General features: G+C 39.3%; 1 protein-coding gene across 2 annotated transcripts in view; it reads left to right on the forward strand.

The window, feature by feature from the left end:
* Positions 1–16,572: 16,572 nt before the first annotated feature.
* The window catches only part of urb1 (URB1 ribosome biogenesis homolog), a 107,150-nt gene continuing 101,114 nt past the window's right edge, over positions 16,573–22,608 (forward strand). For both annotated transcript variants that reach the window (XM_053652139.1, XM_053652140.1), the window contains exons 1-2: positions 16,573–16,815; positions 22,401–22,540. In XM_053652139.1, coding sequence (XP_053508114.1) covers positions 16,686–16,815; positions 22,401–22,540 — 270 coding nt within the window. In that variant the 5' untranslated portion in view covers positions 16,573–16,685. The remainder of the gene's footprint in view (positions 16,816–22,400; positions 22,541–22,608) is intronic.

Below are 22,608 nucleotides of genomic sequence, written 5' to 3' on the forward strand. Positions count from 1 at the left end.
GTACTGGGATCTTATTTGTTGAACACATAAATCCCTACACGTTACTTGCGTGTGGTTATCTCAGTACAGCTCAATACTTCCTGTGTGTACCCTTCTAACAGGCTCATACTACAACATACACATAATAGTTCCTATTAACAATAGTTCCTGTTGTCACATCCTTTCTTTTCTTTTTTTCTCTAAATGCAAAACTAACATTAATTCCTTTCTTCTTTCCTGAATGCAAAACCAACATTTTAAAAAATCTACATTAATTTTTGGAACAAACAAAACAATATAGCACTTCCATCTGTATAGCAATGACACGTTTCTGTCTTAACCTTCTATCACACAAACTATTTTCTTTTCTTTCTTTTTTTACTTCATGTGGCAGTCCTTTAAGTCTTGAGGTTTCTTTATTATGCTCTTGTGACAACAGGTGTCAGATTGTCTGTCTGTACAGCGTTTTGTATCTGTTTCTCCATCTGGGTGGAGGATTGTGACTGCGTGTCAGCAGTTTCCTCAGAATCTCCCAGCTTTAATGTGTCCAGATCCTTAGCTGATCTGTTAAAGTGTGTTTGTTGCCGTTGGTGGTTGTCTTTCAGTTCTCTCCAGGAATTTTGAACTTTTAGCTGCAGGAGCTTGGTTTTGGTGGGTAATAGTGTCTTACACAGTAGGCGAAAAACAGTACGCCAGTGGGGTAATCCGAATTCTCAGTAGGCGAGAAATACCTGGATAGCGTACTGCTTCTGGAGAGATTTTACAGTGTGCAACCAATGGACACTACGTGAGTCAAAAATATTTTTGTTTTATCTTTATTTTTGCTCCGACTCTCTCTCTCTCCAGATGATGAAGAAGGTGAAGACTATGATGAAGAACTCTCAGAAGGGGATGAACAAGCAAGGAAGGAAGGGTGAATCAGACAGACATGTATTCGACTTGAAACCTAAACACCTGCTTGCAGGAATGAGAAAATTGGGCAGCACCATCTGTCGATAAAAACATTATTCATTTTACCTATACTTGTGTTTGTGCACATGTGTATTTATAAATATAATAATAAATACGTTTCACTGATATTCAGGTTTATTTACATATCCAGCCTCAAATATGCAAGGATCATGATGTTCTCCGCAAAATACTTAAGTGAACATGTTGCTGGACATTTGTTCAGTTGTATGTGGATGGGAGTGAAATAAAACTATAAAATGATAGCTTTGATTGTAGAAGGAGCCCACCCCGCTGAGAAACGTTCTTGTAAGAACTCCAGGACTGTAGCTATTGTGCAGTTCACTGGGTCTAGCTGACGTTCCTCACACCACAAGACAAAAAGCTGCCACTTGAGTGCAAACAATTTCCTTGTGGATGGTGCTCTGGCATTTAACATGATCTCTACAATCTCAGTTGTGAGACCAGAATCTTTGAGCTGGTGCCCCTCAGGGGCCAGACAAACAGTTTCCATAGTTCTGGCCAAAGGTGATAAATCAGCCCTCCAGCTTGAGACAGTAGATCCACTCTAAGGGCTCAAATGGGGCACCTGACAGACCTTCCAGGACCACAGAAAGATCCCAGGAAAGTATGCACGGCCTGCAGATGGGCCTCAGCCGCCTGACACTACGCATAAACCTCGAAGTTAGAGGATGTTGCCCCACAGAGGCTCCATCAACAGGGGCATGGCCAAAATGGCGGCCACGTAAACCCTGATCGTAGAAGGAGCCCACCCCGCTGAGAAATGTTCTGTAAGAACTCCAGAACTGTAGCTATTGCGCAGTTCACTGGGTCTACAGTGGATCCCTGCAGATGGGAATCTACCAAGGAGTGCCATCTAGCAGGGATATTATCTCTGAGAACTATATTCGAGCTGGCCAATAAGGTGCTACTAGCAGCAGACATAGGCTGTCTTGGTGAACTCTCGCTAGAACTTGTGGGAGCAGAGCGATGGGGGGAAAAGCGTACAGATGTGACCTGTGCCACATGTGCACCATGGCGTCCAGCCCTAATTGTGTGGGAAGAGTGAGGGCGAACCACAGCGGGCTGTGTGTTGTCTCCCTGGTGGCGAACACATGCAGTCCCGCTTGGCCAAACCTCGCCATCACTTGTGACTGGAGCCACCAAGTCCTGGACCTTAGCCCCTGCTTCAACAGGATGTCTGCCCCCATATTCCCAGAATGTACATTGCACTCACTGACAAAGTTTCCTTCTGCCCAGAGAAGAATTAGTTGCGCCTGCCTGAACAGGGGGCATGGACATAATCCTCCCTGGTGGTCAATATATGAGACCACTGGTGTGTTGTCTGTAAACACATGGTGACCTCTCAATTGAGGAAGAAGGAATTTCAGTGTTAGAAATATGGCCCACATTTCTAGGCAGTTTATGTGCGGCTCCAGATGAGGGCAACACCAGAGACCATGAGCTGGACAGCTGTCTAAGACCGCGCTCCAGCCCGTGAGGGAGGTGTCTGTCATTTCCGTCTTGCGCTAAGGAGACACCCCTAGAGTGTGACCCAAAGCTAGAAACCGGGGACACTCAAATTCTCAGAGCATGCTGCGTGACACTCATTATTCTCAGAGGTTTTGTCCTTGGACAAAACCCCCAACTTCTCAGCCACCACTGAACGGTCTCCTGTGCAATAGGCCCATAAGTGCCAATAGTCTCCCAAGATCCAGCTTTATCTTGCTCAGTGTTGATAGGATTGACCCTACGCATGTTGGGGATAGAAATGCCCTCATCGTAGGAGAATCCTTATAACCCCTAGAAAAGTTGTCCACTGCACTGGGGAAAGTATCCTTTTCTGAGGTTCAACCTGAGCCCCAAGCTCTTCATGTGGGCGAGAACAACATCTCGATGTTGAACCGCCAGTTCCCTGGATTGTGCTAGAATTAACCAGCCATCCAGGTAGTTTAACACACGGATGCCCTGGATTCACAATGGAGCCAGAGTGACATCCATGCACATTGTGAAGGTGCGAGGGGATAAAGCTAGCGATATTTCTATGTGGAAATATGCACCTTTTAGATCTATCGTCACAAACCACTCCTCAAACTGAATCTGTGGAACGATAAGTTTGGGCGTCAGCATCTTGAACCTGTATGTCCGAAGAGTACAGTTCAGATGACGCAGATCTAAAATTGACCACATACTCCTATACTTTGCGGACCAGGAAATAACGGCTGTAAAAACCTCCCTCCCTCAGGGAACGGGGTACATGTTCTATGGCCCCTTTGTCCAAGAGGGATCTTACTTCCTGCGCTAACGTCGGGCTCTGGTCTATGCTGACTACTATGGTGAGCACACCTCTGAACCAGGGGGATCGAGCTATAAACTGGACCCGGTAACCCTTTTCTACGGTAGATAGAACCCATGGAGTCACATTTGGCAGTAGTTTCCACGCTACCAGATGGTCTTTTAGTGACGTTAATGTTACGTCAGGACACGTATCGTGTGTGTGTGTGTGTGTGTGTGTGCTCGCTGTCTCTCTCTCTCTCTCTCTCCCTCCCCCTGTTTCGCTCTCACAGGTTGCTCTGCCCTAATTCAACGTGCTGACGTGCTGCACCTGGATTGGAGAGGAGAAGATTGTGCATCGTTTAAAAAGGAGGAAAAACGACATGTCGGGAGGAATGAGGATGTGTGGTGTGTCTGTGATTGCGTGCGTACGATTGAGTAGCGAATGTTTTTTCTGGTGTTTGAGTAAAATCGCTTGCTTGTTATATTGTATACGAGTGAAAGAAGTGAGTGGTAGGATATTGTGTTGTCCCATTCCCCTGTTTTGTCTTGTGTTGTGGCTACATGAACGCCTCTATTGTAAATATATCTTATGTTGTAAATATTTCTTCTCTAACTATCATGAAAGCTGTAGGGGTTGGTTGCTGTTTATTTTTGTGTCTATCTTTTGTTCACTGTTTTTGCCTCAGTTAGAGAGTCAGGTTAGACTCAGTATTTTCTTTTGAAATACTTTTTTCTGTTAGGTTATTTAAATTGATTCGGGGCAAGATAGTAACTGTTCTGTTTATTATTTTGGCCTTGCCCAGCCCTGAAGACATTTGCTTTCGGAGTGATTGTTTGTTTTGGATTTTTTCTTTCTTTCTTGTAATCAATAAATTTGTAAGATATCAAATATTTGAAAGACGTGTGTTACCTCATTATTGTTTTTGTTTATTCTTTCTTTTATGTTACACCTCGACTCTAGACCGGGGTCGTAACATAAATTGGGGACTCATCCGACCCTGTAAAGTCATCTGTGAAACCCTTCTTGTGGCTGTACGTAGGGTAAGTTATTTCACTACACTTTGCTTGCTCTATATTTCCTTGTGGTGTGGGTAAAAAAGGGTAGGATTAGAGGAGTAATATGGAGTTTGATTTATTCTCCTTTACACTATCTCCAAGCATGGAGCAGTTTGAACGTTGTCGCAGAGATGATTTATTTAAAATAGCAGAATTTTTTCAAATTAAGGTACTACGGAAGGTCACTAAGAAAGAGGTTAAAAATCTGCTACAACAGGAACTTATTTGACAACAAATTTTGCCTGAGCTGGCTGTCGTGATTAATATGGAAGAGGGAGCTGTTACGCAGATGACATCTGATGAAAAGCCTCCTCTCCCTCCTCAAATGTCACCTGGAATTCCTAGGTTTCCGCTATTTGCGCCAGTAGCTCGTTGATGGTACCACAGTGTGAACCACTATTGGCATTGAGAATGAAAGAGTTGGAATTGGAAGTTAAATGGGAGGAAAGAGACAAAAAGACTTCGGTTAAGGGAATTGGAGTTGGAATTGGAGCAGGAACGGTTTTGAAAAGCTCATAGTCGGCCTCAAGGGGTTGAGGGCTTATCAGATAGTTCCCCGGCATCTACTTCATTCGCTCAATTACCTACAAGTCCCATTCCTGTCTCTTCCAGTCCCGTTGTTCCACAGGCAGTAAACTTGCCAGTATTTGATGTCAGTAAGCACATTAATTTGGTACCTGTATTTAGAGAAGCAGAGGTAGATAGCTATTTTACAGCTCTTGAACGTGTGGCAGCTACATTGCAGTGGCCAAAAGAGATGTAGGCTCTTCTGTTGCAATGTAAGTTAGTTGGCAAAGCACAGGAAGTTTGTTCTGCGTTGCCGGTGGAGCAGAGCCTGATTTATGATGTGGTGAAGCAGGCTGTTCTCCGTGCTTATGAGTTAGTACCTGAAGCATATAGACAGAAATTCAGGGCCCAGATGAAATCAGACAAACAAACTTTTGTGGAATTTGCCAGAGAGAAACAAACTCTCTTTGATAAATGGTGTGCTGCTAATAAGACAACAACTCTTGAATCTTTGATAGAGCTTGTGTTATTAGAAGATTTTAAGAACTGTGTTCCAGAAAATCTAGTCATTCATTTAAATGAGCAAAAAGTGATGTCTCTTTCTGCAGCCACTGTACTAGCGGACAAATTTATATTAACAAATAGGACTGGTTTTATCCAGTGATGAGAAGTGATAAGTCTACTGCCCATGGGGTTGACAGGCAGGGAAAAGGATGGACTGCTGCTGCCCAGTCTGGACGGAGAAATGACTATGGGAGTCCTATAGCTGCTCAAAACCACTCAGTAAATGGTAGAGTGTGTTTTTACTGTCTTGAAGCAGGTCACCTTATTGCTGATTGTGAAGTCTGGAAGAAGAAAAACTGTTCAGTTAAGCCTAAAAGTGTGGATTTTGTGCAAACTGTTGGAAATGAATTGATGCTTTCCTCATGTTCATGTCTCATGCTCATTCACCTTCTGACTCGTACACAGGCTCTGATGTACTTTTGCGAGGCATAGGTTTAAGGTCTGTAAAAGTACCTCTACACAAAATTTACCTCAAAACACACCTGAAAACGGGAGATATTATGGTTGGGCTTTGTTCTCAACTTCCTGTGGAAGGGGTTGAAGTTATATTGGGAAATGACTTAGCTGATGGTAAAGTTTTTCCCCAACCAATTGTTGTAAGTAACCCTATTACTGATGAGAAAACTGATGTGTCTGTTCAATTTCCCTCAGTATTTCCTACCTGTGTGGTGATGCAAGCTCAAGCTCGCAAATTTCATGATGTTGTTGATCTTGCTGATACTTTCCTACAGTCTTCTAATGCTGAAGGTATGACTGGAAAATTGTGTGTGGAAACAAATGCTTCTCCGTTTCAAGTTACTATACCGGAGATAGATAATGTTCAGTTAAAAATTGGGCATTAACAGTTATGTGCTGCACAGAAAGCTGATCCTTCATTGAGTATGTGTATTGCAGCAACTACAAACAATACAAACAACCTTAATGATAAAGTCACTTACTTTGAGGAGAACAATGTTTTGATGCGTAAGTGGGAGAATGGCAATAGTGTTTGCCAAATTGTTGTTCCCACAGGTTACCGCCCCCTCATACTAAGTCTTGCTCATGACCATGTTCTTTCTGGCCATTTGGGGATCAGGAAAACTTATGATAGAGTTTTGAGGTATTTCTTCTGGCCTGGTCTAAAGTCAGATGTTGCTACCTATTGTCGGTCATGCCATTTCTGCCAACTGACTGGTAAGCCAAACCAAACCATACCTCCCGCTCCATTACATCCCATCCCAGTCATGAGTGAACCATTTGAACGTATCATCATTGATTGCGTTGGACCATTGCCAAAGTCTAAGTCGGGTCACCAGTATATACTTACCGTAATGTGTGCTGCTACACGATACCCAGAGGCTATACCGATGAGAAGCATTAAAGCTAAAGGTATAGTGAAAGAGCTGATAAAATTGTGTTCTACTTTTGGGTTGCCAAGAATTATCCAAACGGATCAAGGTTAAAATTTCACATCCACACTGTTCTCGCAAGTTCTGCGTGAGTTAGCAATTAAGCACCAATTATCAAACGCTTATCATCCTGAGTCACAAGGCGCGCTAGAACGTTTCCACCAAACATTCAAATCTATGCTACGTGTATTCTGTGTGGAAACGGGCAAAGACTGGGATGATGGTTTGCCAATGTTAATGTTTGCTGCTCATGAGACAGTACAGGAATCACTGGGGTTTAGTCCGGCTGAATTAGTTTTTGGTCACACAGTACGGGGACCCTTAAGACTGTTATGGGAACAATTATTGAATGAGACCTCTGCACCGGTGTCAGTGCTTGAATAAGTGGAATACGTGAACACTTGCATAAAGTGTGTGGAATGGCAAAGACAAATTTGACAGGAAAACAAAAGCGAATGAAGCAACGATTTGACAGACGTAGTCTTACTCAGAATTTCCAAGTAGGAGACTCAGTTTTGGTGCTGCTTCCCATTCCTGGTTCAACATTGCAGGCAAGGTTTTCTGGACCCTACATGATAGAACAGAAGTTGAGTAGTACAGACTATGTTCTTTGTACCCCAGACCGTAGAAAGAAAACCTGTGTATGTCACATCAATATGCATAAAAAATATGTGAAGAGAGCGGATAGTGCTAAAGCAGAGTCTCTGCCTGTTGCCATTGTAGCACAACAGTCCACTGCTGTAGACAGTGAGGATAACAAGTGGGTTGGCAGTCATAGTGAGACTGGACTACCCAAGATCTCTAACTCAGAAATATTACAAAATATTAGCGAACAGTTTAATTATCTTTCTCATTCTCATCGAAGAGATATTGTGTGGTTGATAAAATGTTTTCCTTCTCTCTTCTTACCTGAAGCCTATCCCAGGGAGCATCGGGCACAAGGTGGGGTACACCCTGGACAGGGTGCCAATCCATCGCAGGGCACAATCACATACATACTCACACACCCATTCATACACTACGGACACTTTAGACACACCAATCAGACACACACAACCATGCATGTCTTTGGAAACTCCGCACACACATGGCTCCGGTGGGACTCAAAACCTGGACGTGTGAGGCGAACGTGCTAGCCACTAAGCCACCGTGCACCCTAGAGCAAAGAGTGTTAAAGCTTTTCTTCAGGAAAGGCATATCAACTCAGTGCTATGGCCAGCAAACAGTCTAAATCTGATTCAAAATTTATTGTGGAAATTTTTTAAAATATTTGTCCATGACAAGGCTCCATCCTGCAAAGCTGATCTGTTAACCGCTATTTGAGAAAGTTGGAACCTGCTTGATGTAGAATATTTGTTTTTCGTTAGTGAAGTCCATGCCTCAAAGAATTCAGACTGTCATAAAAGCCAAAAGAGGGGCAACAATGTACTGATTTACTTGTTGATGATTCCATAATTGTTTATATGCCATTAATTAAAACAATTTAATTTAATTTGTTTGACGTATGTTTCAAGAAGCCAGAATGTTCAGCCTAAACTATATTTGGGTCATATCTGTGATTTGTTTATTTGCTACAAAGTAAAAAAGCTGTGCGAGCAAGTGTGGTGATTCCATAATTTTTGCCAGGGGTTGTACTTTGAAAGCAGCCCAAGGTTATTGCAATGGCCAAGTCATCACATGAGCTGAATCCAGTTGAGCATGCATTTCACTTGCTGAAAGCATAACACCCTAAGAGCAGGAACTGAAGACAGCTGCAGTAAATGCTTGGCAGAGCAGCAGGGAAGAAACTCTATGGCTCCAGACCTAAGGCAGTTTTTAAACTAAATTTAATTTAGGATTATGTTAGTTTGTTCTATTACATTTGGACCCATAAGAAGGGGGTTCACCCAACACCTAACCATTCACTTAACTTGGATGTAAATACCTTCAAATTAAAACTGAACGTCTGTATTTTAAGCTCATTTTCATTATTTCATCTTTATATAATTAACTTCTGTATGTGGTAGACAGATGAAATAACAATATCTTTGTGAATGTCTAATTATTTATGGACATGACTGTATTTGTCACTATGCATCAGCATTCTTCTGGATCTTAGTTGATCAATGTGGGGAATCACAACCCAACCTTAGCAAAGTTGTTAGATTGATTATTGGATTCCGAATGTTTTAGTTTGTTTGACTAGACACTTAAAGTGAATGGGTTTAATCCCAACTTCAGTAACACAAAACTATGTAGGCCTATAAATCAATGTCAAGTCAGAATATTATACACAATTGAATAACTAGATTAATATTTCAGTAGGTTCATAAAATATATCTGTGCTTAGTGGATCTGGGTGGGAACTTTAATATTAGTTTAAAAAAATTTTTTAAAAAAGGCTGCAAAAAGTTTGTGAACCAATGCTTTAAATTAGAAAACATTTACTCAGCGAAAAAAGAAATATCCCTTTTCAGGAGACTGTATTTTAAAGATAATTTTGTACAATCCAAATAAGCTTTACAGATCTTAATTGAAAAGGGTTTAAACTATGTCTTTCCTGCTTGTTCAATGAACCATAAACAATTACTGCACATGCATCTGTGGAACAGTCCTTAAGACACGAACAGTTTACAGGCGGTTGGCAATTAAGGTCACAGTTACAATAACGTAGGACAGTAAAGAGACCTTTCTACTGACTCTGAAAACACCAGCAGAAAGATGCCTAGGGTGCCTGCTCACCTGCGTGAACATGCCATAGGCCTGCTGCAGGGAGGCATGAGGACTGCAGATGTGGCCAGAGCAGTAAACTGCAATGTCCGTAATACAAGATGCCTAAGACATTGCTACAGGGAGACAGAAAGGACAGTTGATCATCCTTGCTGTGGAAACATGTCCCCCCAGACGTGAACTTGCAGATGCCTTGGTGGATGAGTGGGGTAACATCTCACAGCAAGAATTGACAAATCTGGTGCAGTCCATGAGGATGAAATGCACTGTAGTACTTAAAGCAGCTGGTGGCCACTAGATACTGACTGTTACTTTTTAAATTCACCCCCTTTGTTCAGGGACTCATTATTCCATTTCTGTTCTTCAAATGTCTGTGAAACTTGTTCAGTTTGTGTGTCAGTTGTTGAGAATGGGACCACTTAAAAACCATAAAGGTGGCTTTGGGCCTCATTTCATATGAACAGTTATGCTATGATAGCTTTAAGACTGCAATTGGCAGTTTTTCGCTCAAGTGTCCATCAGTGAACAGTGGATAAGTTCAACAAAACAGACTTTATGTAAAAACTGTAATGAATTTCCTGGTTACACAATTGCACTATTTAACCATGTAGTACACAGTTATAGAAGGGATTTATTTATAATTGCACTATCCAGTGTCACCCAGCTGAGGATGGTTCCTCTTAAGTTTCTTCCTCATAGTGTCTCAGGGAGTTTTTCCTTGCCACTGTCGCATCTGGCTGGCTCGTTAGTGATAAATTCATACATTTAAAATCTATATCCTGAATTTATATATTTCGGTAAAGCTGTTTTGGGACAATGTCCATTGTTACAAGCGCAATACAAATAAAACTGAATTTAACAATATTTAAAAGAAACCAACAGAGCTCAATTGTGGATTTAATATCTCTAAGTGGCTGCACAAACACATAAAATGAAGTTGGTAAACATTTTATTGGTCAACATTGACACCTGATGGACAAGGATGCTTTGGCTTTGATGTTCCATCTATAGGATGTCACTTTTAATCCTCCAAATGTGCAGGACAAGCATATGCATGCATAGTCACATGTATAAACCACAAGTATAACACAGGCCTTAGATGTAATATGCATCATATTAAAGAATAACAAGAACAAATTAACTTCTTTAAAACTTATTCTGAATTTTATACATACAAGTGTTTGTATCTGCTTAGCTGCACTACATATCAGATGATGACTGCTACAGGGTCAGTCTACCAAAGTTCCACCTTAAATACAACCCCAATTCCGAAAAAGTTGGGACAGTATGGAAAATGGAAAAAAAAACAAACAAACAAAAAATCATTTAAAAATTCGATTCACCTTGTGCTATATCGAAAACACATTGCAGTCAACTGTTTACCAATGTGTAACATCACCTTTTCTTTTAATAAGGCTTATTAAGTGTTTGGGCACTGAAGACACCAGTTGATTAAGTTTAGCAAGTGGAATTTTCACCCATTCATCCGTTATGCATTTCTTCAGTTGCTCAGCTGTACAGAGCCTTCATTGCCTTATTTTGTGCTTTATAATGCACCACGCATTCTCAATCAGAGACAGGTCAGGACTGCAGGCAGGTCATGCTAGCACCCTCACTCTCTGCTTATGCAACCATGCGTTGGTTAACTGGGCAGAATCTGGTATTACGTTGTCCTGCTCTGGCTGACAGCATATGTTGCTCCAAAATGTGTACATATCTTTCTGCATTAATGGTACCCTCACAGATGTGCAAGTTACCCATGCAATGGGCACTGACAAACCCCCATACCCCCAAACCCCCAAACCCCCAGAGGACACAGATGCTGGCTTTTGGACCTGACGCTTATAACAACTTGGATGGTCCTTTTACTCTTGGTCCTGGAGAACACAACGGCTGTTTTGTCCAAAAATTATTTAAAATGTTGACTCGTCGGACCACAAAACACGATTCCACTGTGCATTCCACATTCCACTCTGTCCATTGCAGATAAGACAGAGCCCAGAGAAGCTGGCGGCTCTTCTGGACTGTGTGGATGTATGGCTTCTGCTTTGCATAGTAAAGCCTTAACTGGCGTCTGTGGATGCAGCGGCGAATGGTGTTCCTGTCCCAACTTTTTTGGAATGTGTTGCATGCATCGATTTCAAAATAAACGTTTATCTTAAAAAAAACTATGCAGTCGATTATGTAAAACATCAAATACCTTTATATGTCTTTATATGTTTTTTGTTTAAATACAAGTCAGAATACATTTACAAATCACTCCTCTTTGTTTTTATTAGCATTTTCCATACTGTCCCAATTTTTTTTGAATTGGGATTGTAGATGTAGCTGCAAGAAACATATTTTGTAATCAAGAGAATGGCTGCTACTGCAAACTGGCTCGTAGTAATATACTGAGCTACATAAACATCCCTGAGCTCTAACAGCTTCAGCAGTCTGTAAATCAAAGTGAAAGCCAACATTCAACTGTGTATTTGTTGTGTGGCTCATCTTCTTGCACCCACTGTAGGTAAAATATTATAAATGACCCGGAAGGTGGAGGAGCACAAGGTCTCGAACATCCACCAGCTCCGTGATGTCATCATGGAGGAGTGGAAGAGGACTCCAGTGGCAACCTGTGAAGCTCTGTTGAACTCCATGCCCAAAAGGGTTAAGGCAGTGCTGGAAAATAATGGTGGCCACACAAAATATAGACACTTTGGGCCCAATTTGGACATTTTCACTTAGGGGTGTACTCACTTTTGTTGCCAGCGGTTTAGACATTAATGGCTGTGTGTTGAGTTATTTTGAGGGGACAGCAAATTTACACTGTTACACAAGCTGCACACTCACTACTTTACATTGTAGCAAAGTGTCATTTCTTCAGTGCTGTCACATAATCAAATATTTACAAAAATGTGAGGGGTGTACTCACTTTTGTGAGATACTGTCTATGTATACACACACACACACACACACACACACACACACACATATATATATATATATATATATATATATATATATATATATATATATATATATATATATATATATATATATATATATATATATATATAATTTCCTTTTTTTCTTTTGTTCTTGGCAGTAGCTACTGTTACTGTTTATGCATATACCGTTGCTTGGGATTATAGCCTATGTATAGTATGTGTATGACTGAAAGCTGTATCTACTCACTATTGTTATTTCTTTGCATTAAATTTTCAATAAAAATTTAAATAAATAACTAAATAACTTACTGCACTCTATAGACCCTTTTCACAATGACATCAAAACTTCTGCCTTTCTGCAAAGCAGTGTATACGTACTTCCGTTTTACCTTACGTTGCCATAGTACCACGGGTGGCAGACCTAACATTCCACTTTTGACAACAAAACAGTTTTCTTGGGGCTAAAATGAAATGTTCTGGAGGGTGAGCAATCTTATATAAAAAATCACCAGTGTATATATGCATCATATCCTACAAGATGAAGGAGAAGCAGTGTGTGCTCGGCGATCTACCTGCGGCAAAAGCACAAGCGCCAATTAGTTTAGCTTAGTTAGCTTAGCCAATTAGCTTAGTTTATGGCCTTAGCGCATTTAAAGCCAAATAATAAAAATGTAACACATTCACTTTTTGTTGCAATTGAGCAAAATCCCAGTGTAGCTCCTATCTCAGCATCACCATCTGGGTGTCATTCACTATATGTTCGATGGTGACCGGGAGCCGGTCCGCAGCTCTTAGGTTCTTAGCCTCTGCTGCTCGTTCCCAGGGTGCCAAAGCAGCGACAAGCTGGACACTTCACCCAAGATAGGAGCTACACTGGGATTTTGCTTAATTGTAATTTAACTGTGATTTTAGCTAAGCTAAAGTAATACATTGCTGACTTTTATCTAACAATACACAATCTATAGACTATATATCTATATATCAATACACTTAGTGGCTTACACACTAAGCTTAGTGGTTAAGGCTCTGGGTTACTGATCGGAAGGTCAGGGGTTCAAGCCCCAGCACTGCCAAGCTGCCACTGTTGGGCAGTCACTGCCAAGCTGCCACTGTTGGGCCCTTGAGCAAGGCCCTTAACCCTCTCTGCTCCAGGGGCACCGTATCATGGCTGACCCTGCGCTCTGACCCCAGCTTCCTGACAGGCTAGGGTATGCGAAGAAAACAATTTCACTGTGCTCTACTACATAAGTAGTACTACTGCTTTCTTCACTGCTTTGAGTCGGAGCAACTTCCATTCTGTAATGGTCTATGGTGTAATATAGAGACTAGTGTCAATCTTATGCGGAAAGGGCCGGTGTGGGTGCAGGTTTTCATTCCAACCAAGCAGAAGCCACACCTGAATCTATTGAAAGCCAAGATTAACTGATTAAACAGGTGGAATCAGGTGTGCCTCCTGCTTGGTTGGAATGAAAACCTGCACCCACACCTGCCCTTTCCGCATAAGATTGCCCACCCCTGACCTAGCGTGTATGTAAATGTACTCATATCACTTGAAAAAGATTTTTATTAGGATTGCCTTTAAATTAAAATTTTATGCATTTTTGCAGGACATATGCTGAAAACTAGGGATGCACCGAATGTTCAGCAACCGAAATTATTCTGCCGAAAATAGCAAAAAAAGCACTTTTGGTGTTTGGCCGAATAAGTGAAAAGGCCGAATAAATTTTACCAAACAATGACATGTTTGATGACGCGACATAATAGCCTAGCAACCAGAGTGAGACGCGCGAATGTCACGACCTCAGTGAGGGGGCGCGCGTGTGCACGAACTACGTGCACAAGCTACGTGCACGAGCTACGTGCTCTTCGGATGTTTACTGTGGACACGTCCATTTGTTTTGTTTCTGTTCCGGAGCATGTTTCTGTCACGTCATGAGACGTAAGGGAGTAAAGTACGGAAGCAGGTAAAGACGTATATTTAAGGGCAGGCAGACAAATCGTAATCCAAAAAACTTAGTCAAGACAGGCAAAGGGTTATCGGGCTATCGGCAAACAGGCATAAACGGGGCAAAGCAGGAATAAAAGTTGCGGTCACAGAAAACAGGGTCAAAACACAAAACAAGAAACATGAACTAGTACTATGGACTGGGAGTGGAAAAACCAGCGGGGACTAAATGAACTAATCTATAGTTTAAACTAACTAAATCTATCAAGCAACATAACATTAACAACGTATCTAACTATACTATATCTACTATAATACTCCGTGAGGTGTACAGGGATGCGAGCGGTATATATCCCCAATATAATCAGCCGTATATAACTGAATATAACCATTTTGTGCACTTTTTAATGTACTTTTTGTTGTAGGCTACAGAGTGTTAAATTCTTTCAGCATTTAAGGCTATTCAAGGGGGCTCAAAGATGACCACATAAAAATATTTTTATTTTAGTAATTTATTTATTTAAAGTTATATTGTGCCTTATTGGTAGCCTATGCCTGCTGGAATGAAAAAAAAATGTTCAGTGTTAAATAAATATTTTGAAATTGTAGTTTTTGTAATTGATTTTTTCTTTGAATAGCAAGACAAAATAGTAAAAAGCACATTTTGCCTATTTCGTTTATGCAATGGTGAAAAAATGGCAAAATAAATGGAAAAAACGCGAAAAAACGTGTTCAGTATTTGGCCTTCGGCTTTCTGCCAAGTTTTTCATTATATTCGGCTTCGGCTTCTGCCAAGAATTTTCATTTCGGTGCATCCCTACTGAAAACACCTTTGTTTTCTAAATAATTTTTGACAAATTATGTAAATATTAAAAAAATATTATTCCACATTAATTTCCCTGTATATTATCAATAATAATAATAATAATAATAATAATAATAATAATAATAATAATAATAAATACCGTTTAGGCCAATTGACACAAACCAGTTACCCCACCTAACCAAGTTGGATCTACAAAGAACGTTTGTTGAAGAAAGAAATTGACACTGACAATTAAGCAAAACAGTTGTGTGTGTGTGTGTGTGTGTGTGTGTATGTGAAAACTACCTTTAATAGATTAATAGGTATTTTCAGTCCAAAAAATATTCATCCAATGTTGAGATTTTGCAGGTGATTGAGAATTGCTATTCCGGTTACTTTTAATCAAATTGGTTGTTGCATTATAGTGTAAATTGTGTCACTTTCTTGTATCTTAGTACATTTCCATCCTTACTCAATATAACCAACTGACCAAAGTCAACTGAATTATGGAAATATTATACAGGTATAATTTTAATGTGTACCACATATTAAGAGAATCATAATATATATGACACTTCAGCCTGTTACAATCCATTTTCTTTTTCTTCCTTTTTTTGTTCTGGCCAGCAGAAGTAGACAGCAGTTACTTTCATTTTGAAAATGCATGAGGACAAGCCATGAGATAAAGGCCTTTATAACACTTCTTTGGCAGGGAACTAGAAATTCTTCTTTTTGAATGATTTAATTTCATTTGCACTTTGCATTTACAAACAACTTTTCAAAGATTGTCAATCTTGACTATTGGTTAATATCAAGGTTATTGATTGCTGATAATTTATGGTTCACACTTATCTCATAAAAGAGCTATTCCACTCATTTCCCTAAAGATAAGGCTTGTTTTGGGAAGGTCAGAGTCCAAGAAGAAAATATTTTCTTAACTTTACAGACAAATCTGTGTGATGATGAAAAAGATATGATTTTTATCAAACCAAATATGAAGGTTAATGTTAGGGGAACGTTATGGGAACATTATAGGAACGTTAAGAGAATGTTAGTGACTTTTATTTTAATGATAATGTTTTAATTTCCAGAATGCGCATTGGACATTGTACATTAAATAAGTGTTTGTACAGAATAGGGACACATGAGAATGGTAAATGTGACAAATGTGGTCAAGACGAATCAGTAGAACACGTAATTATAACGTGATGAATATGAAAGAGCAGGATTTCATCTAACTGATTATTTGCTCTGGAAGTAAATAATGTGTCACTTCAGGTTTTGTTAGGAAATGGCCCAAAGCAATCAAGAATTTATCAATAATTATTTAATTACTTAAAATAAACAAGATTGATCAATAGAATGTTAGATAGGGTTTTTTCCTTTGCTTTTTATTTTCCTAACTTCCCAACATTTAGCGCGCCACACTCCAATCCAGTAGGTGGCGGGAATGCAGCATTTAAGTTGGATTACCAACTGCCATAAAACACCAGAAGAAGAATACACGCAGTTGAAGAAAACCACGTGTTTTTTTCCTCTCCATGTCTGTTCGTTTTAGACGCGATCTGGGTTAAAGTATGACAAATAAACGTCAAGACACGGATTTTAAGTCCCTCATACCAGAGAAGAAAGCTAAAGAATTTAAAAGCGACTTTAATGGGACTGTTTTTAAATCCATGCTAAAGGATCCCAGTAAAGCATTCAAGGGTAAGTGGATTGTTACGTAGTTAACACATGGTGTTATAGAAATTACCAAGCCGTTTTCTTTAAACATATCACCGGTTATGTAACCGTGTGTTATGTTAGTCGTCTTCGAAATGTGTAATGTCACAAATTGGTTGGCTTTATATTAGGCATTTGCAGCATATTCGGTTTTTTCTCAAAGAATGAAAATACAAAATGATAAAACGTGTGTTTATCTCTGAACTGGACAGGGAACTAACAACAATCGAAAATGTTTTAAAAACCTGCGACTAAAGCTCGCTGAAACCGTGGATCACCAGAGCTTTACATAATGGAGTCACTAAGGGACCGTGTAAAAATTGCACGACATGGACAACTTTGTAAGATGTTGTATAGAGCTGCAACAACTAATCTATTATGAAAATCGTTGTCAACGAATTTCATTATCGATTAGTTGGTGTGCTCACAGCATGGGGCACACTTATCCACTGCGTTACTGCTGTTGCAAAAACATGCATCGGAAATAATGGCAGAGTACAGACCAATGTTGTGTTCAAAATGACGTACTATCACTTACACGATACACTCTATTCTACCGTCTAGTGTATGAATTTTAGAAGGGTAATATCGTCTCAAGTGGAACACTGGTATAGCCAGTTACCCACAGGAATTTTTTTTCTCCCTTTTCTTCATCTTTGCAAGACATAATAAAACATTAAACAGTTACAAGGGTAAATTTTTATATATATATATATATATATATATATATATATATATATATATATATATATATATATATGTATGTGTGTGTGTGTGTGTGTGTATATATATAATATATATATATATATATATATATATATATATATATATATATATATATATATATGTGTATGTATGTATATGTATGTATATGTATGTATATATATAATATGTATATAAAAGAATTGAGGGTAAGAGCATATGAAATTGAATTGAACTAAAGCATACATAGGTTTGTAACAAAGTTGCATATTGCCTGCCTAGGGTCTTCTCTGACCCACCCTCAAACACTAGTTTGAAGAGTTTGGTTGGTGTTGTCGCCATGTTGAGAAGATGCTGTTTTCTGCACTGCAAAAGCAAAGCCACTTTGTATGCACTTCCAAAAGACGAGGACATGAAGAGTGGTGGTTAAAATTCACTTTTACAATTATACCACAGCAGTTTAACTCCAACCTTTTGTATTCCCATCATTTTACTACTGCGGAAGCCTCCAGAGCTGAAATTCAGATATGGTAATGGACGTTTCTTTCCCGCATACACGTAAGCTGTAGACCAATCACAACAGAGTGGGCCATCTGACCAATCAGAGCAGAATAGGCTCTCAGAAAGGAGGGGTTTAGAGAGACTGGATCCTTGATTGAACTGTTTCAGAGAAAAGGGCTGCAGTGTATATTATGAGAGAATTTAATGTATTATTTTGACCCTGGATGCATGTAAACCTATTGTTGGAGACCTCCAAAACAAAATCAGAAATGTTTAAAATAGCATAATTGGGGCACTTTTAACTTAAGTGGTACACCATAAAAGATTCTTGCAAGCAGTTAGGTTATTTGAATTATTTAGAAAATTCAAATATAGGTCAACATTTTTTTTTTTTATTTTTTATTTTTTTTTTTTTTTAACATAAAAAAGCTATTCATTTTTGTGGGGTTTTTTTTGTGCAAAAAATATTAAAAATAATTTTAGAATTTAAATAGGAAGCGTAATTTCAAGGAATCACCAAACAAATAAGTAAAAATTCTGTTTAATACAGCAGTTTGGGGATAATTTTTTTTTTTTTAAACAAAAAATCCAAAACAGCTTGCAATATACACAATTCCAAAATAAGTGGTCAATTGTTTCTTGAACGTGATAACAAAAGGAACACTTGGGTGAAAAACTGTTATTAAACTTTGCTAGTTTAAAATTTACAGGGTAACAGTTAGGAATAATCTTAAGAGAATTCAACAACATTGTTGGGCAGAAGAAAGTTATTATGAAGAAGCCACAATTCTTTCCATTCTGTCATTGAATTTATTATTCCAAAAACAATACAGCAGGTAAAGAGATCTGAGTTCTATTAAGAACCAATCTTGATTTTTATATTTTATTTTAAAAGCTACCACACACAAAAAGACATTATTCAAAGAATAAATTAAAGTTGTCAAAATTGGGAGGGGAGCACAAAAGGGCCTTTGGAACCAGACTTGAGTAATGATTTGACGCAGTCAGAAATAGTGCCAAAAATGATCGCATATTCTTTTGGGTGGACTGGAAAGGAGAATTCTTTCATAAGGTGTTCATAGGATAAGAGGGCACCCTGTTATGTAAGAGTTGATTTACTAATATATTCTTATCAAACCCTTTGCAAAGAAAAATAGATTTTTTTAAACCTTATTCTTATTATTCCATATGAAATTGTGTAGAAAAGTTATGGTTTTATATAAGGGAGCAAAATAATGCTTGTTTATGCAAACTGGATAAAGCTAAGGGAAGTTTTGAAATCTCATAGTTGCATCACAACAAAAAGTGTAGACATCCAACAGAATTAAAATGTTATTCGGAATAATGTTCCCAAGAGACTTAGGATTTTTTAGAAACTACTTTACCCACTTAACTTTGAAAGTTACATTCATGTGAAAAAATATGTACACCCCATGGAAATTGTTAACTTTTTTTTTTTTTTGGACAAGCAAACATTTGATCATCTTTGAAACACTGCCTATTAATAAAGTTGATATACAGTCCCTTGCAAAAGTAATTACCCCATTAGCATTTTTTCCTTTTTGTTGCTTTACAACCTGTAATTTAAATGGATTTTTATTTGGATTTCATCTAATGGACATACACAAAATAGTACAAATTGGTGAAGTGAAATGGGGGGGGGACTTGTTAAAAAAATTCTAAACAATTAAAAATGGAAAACTGGTGTGTATATTTGTATTCACCCCCTTTGCTATGAAGCCCCTAAATAACATCTATAGTTAATGATAATGAGTCTTTATTGGTCACAGCACAGTGAAATACATTTCTTCACATACCCCAGCATGCCAGGAAGTTGGGGTCAGAGCGCAGGGACAGCCATGATACAGCACCCCTGGAGCAAACAGTGGCAGCATGGCAGCACCAGGGCTTGAACCCCCAACCTTCTGATCAGTAACCCAAAGCCTTAACTGCTAAGCCACCACTGCCCCCAATAATTCAATAAAGTCCACCTGTGTATAATCTAAGTGTCACATGATCTTGGTATGTATACACCTGTTCTGAAAGGCTGCAACACTACTGTGCAAGGGACACCACCAAGCAAGTGGCACCGTGAAGACCAAGGAGCTCTCCAAACAGGTCAGGGACGAAGTTGTGGAGGAGTACAGATCAGGGTTTGGTTATAAAAAAATTCTGATACTTTGAACATCCCATGGAGCACCATTAAATCCATTATTAAAAAATGGAAAGAATATTGCAACACAACAAACCTGAAAAGAGAGGGCTGCCCACCAAAACTCACGGATGAAGGAGGACATGAATCAGAGAGGCAACAAAGAGACCAAAGACAATCCTGAAGGAGCTGCAAAGCACCACAGTGGAGATTGGAGTATCTGTCCATAGGACCACTTTAAGCTGTACACTACACAGAGCTGGGTTTTACGGAAGAGTGGCTAGGAAAAAAAGCTACTGCTTAAATAAAAAAATAAGCAAACACATTTGCTGTTTGCCAAAAGGCCTGTGGGAGACTCCCCAAAGATATGGAAGAAGGTACTCTGGTCAGATGAGGCTAAAATTGAGCTTTTGGCCATCAAGGAAAACACTATGTCTGGCACAAACCCAACACCTCTCATCATTCCGAGAACACCTCCCTACAGTGAAGGATGGTGGTGACAGCATCATGTTTTTCATCTGCATGGACTGGGAAACTGATCAGAATTGAAGGAATGATGGATGGTGCTAAATACAGGGAAATTCTTGAGGGAAACTTGTTTCAGTCTTCCAGAGATTTGAGACTGGGATGGTGGTTCACCTTCCAGCAGGACAATGACCCTTAGCATATTGCTAAAGCAACACTCGAGTGGTTTAAGGGGAAACATTTAAATGAATTTGAATGGCCTAGTCAAAGCCCAGACCTCAATCCAATTGTGAAAGTGTGGCATGACTTAAAGATTGCTGTAGACCAGCGGAACCCATCCAACTTGAAGGAGCTGGAGCAGTTTTGGCTTGAAGAATGGGCAAAAATCCCAGTGGCTAGATGTGCCAAGCTTAGAGATGTACCACGAGAGATTTGCAGCTGTAATTGCTGCAAAAGATGGCTCTACAAAGTATTGACTTTTGGGGCTGAATATTTATGCACGCCCAAGTTTTTTTTTTTTTTTGGTCTTATTTCTTCAAAGTAGGAAAAATGCTAAGGGGGTGAATACTTTTCGCAAGGCGTTGTACTTGAACAAAACCACAAGGAAAATTAGCCTTTTCATTTATTTAACAGAAATATCAATAGATGTGATATTCTTCTGCGGAAAAAGTAATTGTCCAAAAAACATGAAACAAAAAAAAATGCAAGGACTGAATCACCTACACCACCAACCATATTTCTTCCCCTTGTTTCCCATAAGAGGTCCTCACTGCAGCCTCTAGTACAATGACGTACTGGATTAGATCCACTATGTACTGAATGTTGTAACATACACCCTGACGGCAGACACAGTATGTCGCCAAGTAATTAATCTACACTTAGGGTTAAGGTTAACACATACAGTACATAGTAGATCTAATCCAACGTCATCGCATTACAGGCTGCAGTAAGGACTCACTTGTTTCCCAGCCGATGGCACATTATGTGAAACGCATGTAATGCTATACCGCTAGCTTTAGCAGAATACCTGTTAGAAAATCTTTTGATGTAGAAAATATGAATTTGACAGCTGAACACCGTGTAACGCCGACTGCAGCAAGCCTAATGTTTTGGAGAGTACACTTCAAACCGGAGGACTATGAAAGAGATTTCAAAGGCGGAGTTACTGGGTTTTCTGCAGAATAAGCTACAGAAGTAAAGTACAGAATGGAGAGCAGAGGAAAAGTCCTTGCCTGTTCAACCATACAAAAGGGAGACCCAACAAATATTTGTCTTAACCCATGTACGGGGGGGAATAAGTATTGAGCGCGTCAACATTTTTTTTCCGTAAAAATATTTCCAGTGAGGCTATTCGCATGAAATTTTCACCAGACATCTGCATGTGAGATGACATGCTTGGACTGTTACCCGCAGTTGTAGCAGTAACCACCTATTCTTACAGCCTACTTTATCACCCCCAGTTTAATGTTTATTATAACACTCCCCACATTCTTGAGCAAATGCCACAAATGAATTTTTCATTGTCGCTTTTTCAGTTGATGTTCTAATTGTAATGTGACTCATAATTCTGAATGCTTTACACTGTATTTCATCCTTGATATGTAATCTTTCTGTAAACATGTTAATAAACAGAAGTACAATGGAACAATGATGTATTTATGCTTTATAGTGTTCTGTAATATGTAACACCTTGAATTTGAACCTTATATCCATCACTTATAATAGCTTCTTTTTCTCTCTTAACTTCTAGCCTTGGAAACCTTCATACAAACTGCAAAACAACTTCCATGTGCCAACCTGTATGATGTAGTTGAGGGTTATATAAAAATATCAGCAGAATGTGCAGAAATATTGGCCTTACTAGAGGGGGACACCCATTCTGAGACCGAGGTAAGATAATCCACCAAAATATCTAATAGACCAGATAATTTCTCTTGGCAAAGGTGGTCAGTGTAATT

Source organism: Ictalurus furcatus, chromosome 20, assembly GCF_023375685.1.
Source record: "Ictalurus furcatus strain D&B chromosome 20, Billie_1.0, whole genome shotgun sequence".
Lineage (NCBI taxonomy): Eukaryota > Metazoa > Chordata > Actinopteri > Siluriformes > Ictaluridae > Ictalurus > Ictalurus furcatus.